Source organism: Hyalella azteca, unplaced genomic scaffold (genome assembly GCF_000764305.2).
Source record: "Hyalella azteca isolate HAZT.00-mixed unplaced genomic scaffold, Hazt_2.0.2 contig8735, whole genome shotgun sequence".
NCBI lineage: Eukaryota > Metazoa > Arthropoda > Malacostraca > Amphipoda > Hyalellidae > Hyalella > Hyalella azteca.
This window is the reverse complement of record NW_025938820.1, coordinates 43,308-50,399: the sequence shown is the minus strand read 5'-3', so window position 1 is coordinate 50,399 and position 7,092 is coordinate 43,308. Positions and strand designations below refer to the sequence as shown.

Here is a 7,092-nt window from a genome sequence, read left to right as displayed (position 1 = left end):
ATCGGCTGTATTAATCGTACCAGTATACGTTTTATTCTCGCGCCACCCACCGATCGTCAGCGGAGGTGTTAAGCGCACCATTATATGCATTTCAATATGCATTTACTCTCGCGCCACCTACCGGGCGTCAGCGGAGATGTTAAGCGTACCATTATATGTTTTATTCTCTGGCCACTCACCGGGCGGCAGGTGAGGTGTTAGGCGCACCATTATATGTTTAATTCTCTCGCCACCCACCGGGCGTCAGCGTGTGTTAAGCGCACCATTATATGTTTAATTCTCTCGCCACCCACCGGGCGTCAGCGGAGGTGTTAAGCAAGGTGCCGTTGACGCTCCAGACGACAGGCGGAGGGTGGGGCGGCGCCAGCAGCCAGCAGGACAGCAGCAGGCGAGACCCAGCGTGCAGGTAAACTTCGCGCGGACCGCTGATGCGCGGAAGCCCGTCTGAGGCAAGGCACGAATGTGCATAATTATTAACTATTGATGATAATTACGTTTAATTATGGAACTTAAAGCGGTCATTTGACAGTAGCAAAAAATTTTCAAGCTAGGAAGTAGATTTACCATAATTTCAAATGAATAAAAAAAAGTGAATAGAGGATTAGAAAAATAATGTATTGAGGTTAGAAAAATAATGTATTGAGGTCAATGTTATTATGATTAAATATATTAAATGTTAGTATGAATGAAGTATACATTGAAATTGGAGCGGTAAACAAATGTATTAATTAAATACAGGAAGCATAGAAAATTAGAAAGTTCAAAACAAAAAATTTAAATTACGTTTCAGAATATTAGTTTATGGACAAAATTCGACATTTTCGGGTTAATTGACACGCTTATTCTGTATTGGAGTAAGTATTAATCTGCACTATGGTCCTCTTATCCAGCCCTGATTAAGAAATTTAAGCGAAAAAATGTCTACGTCAAACGTAAACTTGTGATTCAATTTCAACATTCATTGGTGCACAGCACAAAATGATCACTTAAAAAACTTGGCGATTGCAACACGAATCAAATAAGGTTGATGCAGAATACTTGACTAATAATATGCTTTTATTATCAAAAGCGACTAAATGTAAACAAAAACACCCATAATGAATGGACCAAAATTGCGAAGAAAAATTATTTATTTAAAAAAAAGGAATAAACGTAACGGTGATCATGAGTTATTAGAGCTGACTTATGACTTAATAAATCAAATGTTTCCAAGTAACGCGTAGATTAGTTGTTCTTAAATCTGAGGTAGGACATTTTATGAAATTAGCATTTAATTGAACGTCAGTATTACCACAGTATCAATATATCATTTATTATTATGTAAAACATAATTAATAACATAATTAAAAAACCCACCGGCAACGGAGAGTGTGACGGCGTGTACGAGCGTAGGGCGCGTGTTGATCTGGCAGAGATACACGCCCGTATCATCCTGGGACACGTCCCGTATACGCAAGTCCCAGGAGCCCAGAGACCCCGTGTGCACGGAGTTGGGGGACGGGTGGGTGCTCTTGATCTTGTGGGATCATAAAATAATAGTAATATTTCAATACTAGAGTAAATATAGATATAAAATTACTGAAATTAAAATACAATAGTTATATTACATAATACAATAAAATTAGTAATAGTTAGACAATATAGTTTTGGCTACCGGGTGTGAGATAAGTTCAAAATGATTTACAGGGTGATTCACGTAAACTTCCTGTTTTGCATTTCGCGCCAAGCAGCCGGATGCACAAAAAGGGCTGGTAGTATCTCATATGAAAGGTAAGGTCATGAAGTTTTGTTCCGAGCATTGTCAGTTGCCACTATGCATTGGACAAGTGAGCAGCGTGCGTTTGCTGTCGAGGCGTACTTTTGGAATGGTTGTTCCATTATCGCGTACTCGCGGAGCATTCCGTATTCGGTTCCGTATTCGTACTTCAGGTAGGGTTCCTGAACGGAACACACTTAGGGACGCAACACATAACTTGCCCAATTGTGTTCAAGTGGGTGAACACATTTAGGGCAAGTTATCTTACTTTAATTGTTTACAATGACTGTCCAAGGACCCTACCTCCTCTGAAGAACAACATACGCCAAGTCATCGCCAACATACCCGTCAATATGCTTCAGCGAGTTGAACGGAATTTCAAAAATCAACTAACTGAATGCATCGACTAAAGTGGCCGTCAATTGTCCCATGTCATCTTTAAAACTAAGTGGTACCAAAAATCAAGCAATGTCTTTTTCTGCAAAATTTATATTGTAGATATCTATACAAGTTCTTTTTTTTAATGAGCTTTTAAATCAGGAATTAAGCTTCCGCGATGTTGTAACAAATTACTAGTTACTCTGGGCTAGTTACACGAGACTGTCCCATTAGTGGTGCACTTTTTTTTATTGAGTGTTTCATCGTGACCAGTTTAGCTCGATAAAAGGACGTATCAGTGATACTTGCAGGAAGTGTGGCACAATTTGAATGAGATGGCCCCCAGGAAATGTTGTACAGATAATGAAATGTTACATTGATGATGATGATATGCATATGCTACATTGAAGATGATATGTAACAATGCGCGTGAAATGCTATATCATTTGGTCCCATCATTTGCCTTTGGAAATAAAATATTGATTACAATGAAACCGGGGGTTACCATGATCTTCCATCCACAAATAAAATCTATATTTTTTCAATCTTGTTCATTTAATTTCCAACACCAATTAATTTTCTTATTTTGATTATACCAATTTTAGGACCCATAGTCCGCAGTATCCTTTAGCAGTCTGCCTACTTTAAGTTGATGGCTTGCATTAAGATGACCTAATAGTTGGGCGAGTGCGTATGTAGGGCTATTTTTACTAGCACAATATTGGGATTGTAAATAACTACTAGGACAATAATTGTAAATGTGTTTCCTTTGGTTGAGTGCTGGATGTTCAATCCATATTATTTCACTATTGAAGCTTTATCACTGTCTGTCAGCTAGAATTAACTCTCTTGCACTTAACGCTAGTCAGCCTCAGACCCCCAACCAGTTTTTCCACTTCATTATAATAATTATTGGTTCACATGAATTACTGTTCATTCCTTTAATTCTAAACAAGTGTTTATTTATTATAATTTTCGGTCAGTTCCTATTATTCCTATTTCATTATGAATATTCCGTACTGAGTTTGCGTGGCTAAATTTGGATTTGGCCTAGAACTATTGTGTTCATTTCTATGAATTGATTCAACGCGCCGACAACAACAATAAGAAATCGGGTGAGTCGAAAGACGAAATATATATAGAATCTAATCGAGAGATGGAATCTGATTTTTTTATCCCACGATATGGTCAAGTGAGAGAAATCGTGATACAAATAATACAGACCCTCATTTTTACCCTCTAATGAGCAAGGATATTAGATAGGATAATTTATAAAAGGAAATTATCTTATTTTCGGTACAAATTTGTTTCTCAATACCGAGAATCTCGAGTCTGAAGTGAAGGTGAAGACGTCGAGAGTGAGAACTTGCAGGTCCGCCTGGCGTATCCAGGATACCTGAGAAGCATAAATTGTAAAAATTATTAAAATTTAATTTAATTTATTTAAAAAAGTAATTAATAAAAATGAAAATAAATAGTTCAATATATAATCGAATTAATTAATTGAATTCACTAATTCAGAAATTAAATGGAAAATTGATTGAATTAAATAAATTCAAAATCGAATTGCTAATAAACATCGAAGGAAATATTATCAATAATAATAGAAATGTTATGATATACAACACAACTAGAATAATTTTTTCATCACACAATTTTGCTGAAACACAATTAAAAGTTTCTTTTTATGCAGAAGATTCTAGATAAAATTATAAATTTGGGTAAAAAATGAACTTTTGAATGCTTTATTATACAATTTTATTAATTAATTAATATTAATTAATTAATTGAATGAATTTTCATCCATTAAGATTGTTGTATAAATCGTATACTATACCGTTACATATATAAGTAAGCACAAATAGTAATTACATTTGCCGGTCTCAACAGACCGATACAAGTTTAATAAAACTTCCTAATTTAGCGAAATTATACACCAAATTTAAAGTGACCCTGTTTAAAGTAAAACAATCACAAACTGATTATATTTCTGCATTAATAACAATATAATCAGTTTTACCGAAACAAATATACCACTAAATAAAATAAGTAAATACTCGATTTAGAATTTGAAGCATTGTAGCATTGTTGGTGTTTAAGCATTGTTGGTGAGATGCATTTTCAACTCTTGTTTAAATTCAACATTAGAAGTTAATATGTCTTGAAAAACTTGATAGGTAACAATTAGATACTTAATGGTCCCAAAATCAATATAGTTATCCCATTAACACATGATTCAAAGAAATTTAATATACTAATTGAGATTAAATGTTTTATGTAACGGTGCACTCATTTATTGAACATCACATGCTTATTTATGCAACTGTAAAACAATCGATCGAACATCAATTAATACATAAAAAGGTATTTTTAATTTACAGGTAAATAACTGCTTTGTGAGACGTGCATACTACCGATTGAACAATAAATGTTTCAAGCACCTTCCAATAGATAAAAAAAGGTTTAAGTGATTTACAAAGAATTAAATGATTTACGTAACATTCCAGTAGATTAAAAAAACATTACATTAGGTTCCCTTAAAATTTTAATAGTTCATCGAACATAAAATTGTTTTTGAAACGTTAAGTTTTTATCAGACACTACGAGGTACATAGTACAAACATAGCGTCAATTAATACATAAAATATAATGTATGATCACCAATTAGTACATAAATTTCGAACGTAAATTTTTTTGAACGCTAAAAGTTTCTATCAGGCACTAGAAGCTACATAGCATAAAAATAACGTCAATTTATACATAAAATAAAATGTATGATCATCAATTAATACAAAAAAAATCGAATATAATTTTTTTAAAGTTAAAAGTACCATAAGACACTATAAGTCAGCTAGGACGTGAGGCTCACAGTTCTGCGCCGGAGGTTGGCAAGCCTGCAGGGGAGTGTGGCATTGTTGCCAGCGGTGGTGAGCACGCGGGTGGGCAGGCCGGGTAGGAAGGCTGGGCCACGTTTCGGTGTGGCGTGCAGTTGGGCCCACTTACTGCTGTCCCAGTCTGTCTCTTCCTTCCACTCTGACCCACCTGTAGTGGGTCATGCATTGTGATAGACAGGCTTGGCCAAACTACATGATTGTCATCAAATGTGCGTCCCGTGGCTCTCAAAGAGCGCAAGAGGGAATGTATATAAACATTTTCGGCAGAACATTTATTAGAAAAATTCCATTTTATATTGATCCTTTGATGAAATAGTCTATTGACTAAAGACGTAAATACTGGTGAAAGCTCGCTAACAACATACTGATAAAGGTCACACAGAATATTTCAATTTAATTTGTTAATAATTTAGCAGGTCCCACAGAATAATTCAATTTAATTTTTTAATAATTTAGCCTTAACTCACCAACCAAGGTGGCGGCAGTCAGCAGCAGCAGCAGCAGCTGCTGGGGAGTCATGGCAGAAACTGGAGAGAAATTTCCTCACGTTTCCCGCCTCTGCCGACGTCTAATTAGTGAATTTTTCTGTGAACTGCGGTTTTAATTCGTGCGTTTCAATGCCTGGTGAATTTCAGAGAATCCATGGCGCTAGACAAAGGATTTCAAGCGACTAGATCCCAGCGAACGTGCAAGAACGCTAGTGTAATATGATCAAGGTTTTGGACTAATTAGTGATTGTTATGAACCAAAAAATGCTGGTATAATTGATATTAATTAATAAATGATAATTGACTTCGTGCTGAGTAGTCTATAAAAGTAATTCACGTAAATTTTCGATTGAAATTTTCTCAGGGCGGAATGGAAATTTAGTTAAATTTGGGTAACTTGAATGTTCGCTGTGAATTGAATGGATCTTTGAAGATCTTTGAATGAAGCAACCATGTGCAAATGATGGATGCACTGTATGTACAAAATGCATTGTGGATGCGCTGTGTTGTATAAATGGATGCATAGCTATCATTTAAACAGAAACCATGTTATCTGTGCCATAGGTACAACATCGGTGCGCTTAACACCCATGTTAATTAAGCGCACCGATTACTCTGTGCACACGGGTACAGTAACTTATACCGGGTGTCCCAAAAAAACGATATTCAACTTTGAATGGCTGTAACTCGAAAGGTAATAGAGTTAAAAAAATTTGGAAAAGCAGGATTTGTTTCCTATGTTTTTCTCCATCTCTCCACCAAAAATGACAGATCGATGTAGCCATAAGCGTTTGATAGAACTTTCAGTGACATATGCTAAAATCGTGCTTGCGCAAAGTTTTAGTAAGATCATTTGCATACTCATTACGTTGTCTTGACATGTTTTATTTTCGCTGTTTTATTTTTTGTATCTTTGGTGAGACAAAAACATGGCAATCTTTGGTGAGAGGCAATCATGACAATCTTTGGCGAGAGACAATCATGACAATTTTTGGTGAGACACAATCATGGTAATCTTTGGCGAGAGACAATCATGGCAATCTTTGGTGAGACAAAAACATGGCAATCTTTGGTGAGAGATTGCCATGTTCTTTCATGTTTTTCTTCTTTCTTTCTTCTTTGTCGCGAGATTCTCTCACCAAAGATTGCCATGATTGTCTCTCACCAAAGATGCCATGATTGTCTCTCACCAAAGATTGTCATGATTACCTCTCACCAAAGATTGCCATGTTTTTGCCTCACCAAAGATTGCCATGATTGTCTCCCATCAAAGATTGTCATGATTGTCTCTTACCAAAGATTGTCATGATTGCCTCTCACCTAAGATTGCCATGTTTTAGTCTCACCAATGATACAAAAAATAGAACAGCGAAAAGAAAACATGTCAAGACAACGTAATGATTATGCAAAATGATCTTACTAAAACTTTGCGCAAGCACGATTTTAGCACATGTCTCTGAAAGTTCTATCAAACGCTTATGGCTACATCGATCTGTCTGATTTTTGGTGGAGAGACGGAGAAAAACATAGGGAACAAATCCTGACCTTCCAATTTTTTTAACTCTATTACTTTTTG

At 35.8% G+C, this 7,092-nt stretch overlaps 1 protein-coding gene across 1 annotated transcript; it reads right to left on the bottom strand.

Annotated features, from left to right (window-relative positions):
• Positions 1-265: 265 nt before the first annotated feature.
• Positions 266-5,785, bottom strand: LOC108678300 (zwei Ig domain protein zig-8-like). The gene is made up of 5 exons (XM_018166676.2): positions 5,496-5,785; positions 5,004-5,176; positions 3,453-3,530; positions 1,357-1,516; positions 266-444 (listed from the first exon to the last, which is right to left on the bottom strand). The coding sequence occupies exons 1-5, from the start codon at positions 5,545-5,547 to the stop codon at positions 266-268; spliced, it is 642 nt and encodes a 213-aa protein (XP_018022165.2). The 5' UTR covers positions 5,548-5,785.
• Between the last annotated feature and the right edge of the window lie 1,307 nt (positions 5,786-7,092).

What these genes read in the sequence shown, in the direction of transcription:
- LOC108678300 (XM_018166676.2), bottom strand. Translation starts at nt 5,547, where the DNA reads ATGACTCCCCAGCAGCTGCTGCTGCTGCTGCTGACTGCCGCCACCTTG. An exon ending in CTTCAGACTCGAGATTCTCG is followed by an intron (nt 1,517 to 3,452) that starts GTATTGAGAAAC and finishes TGATCCCACAAG; the next exon opens with ATCAAGAGCACCCACCCGTC. An exon ending in CGTCACACTCTCCGTTGCCG is followed by an intron (nt 445 to 1,356) that starts GTGGGTTTTTTA and finishes GCCTTGCCTCAG; the next exon opens with ACGGGCTTCCGCGCATCAGC.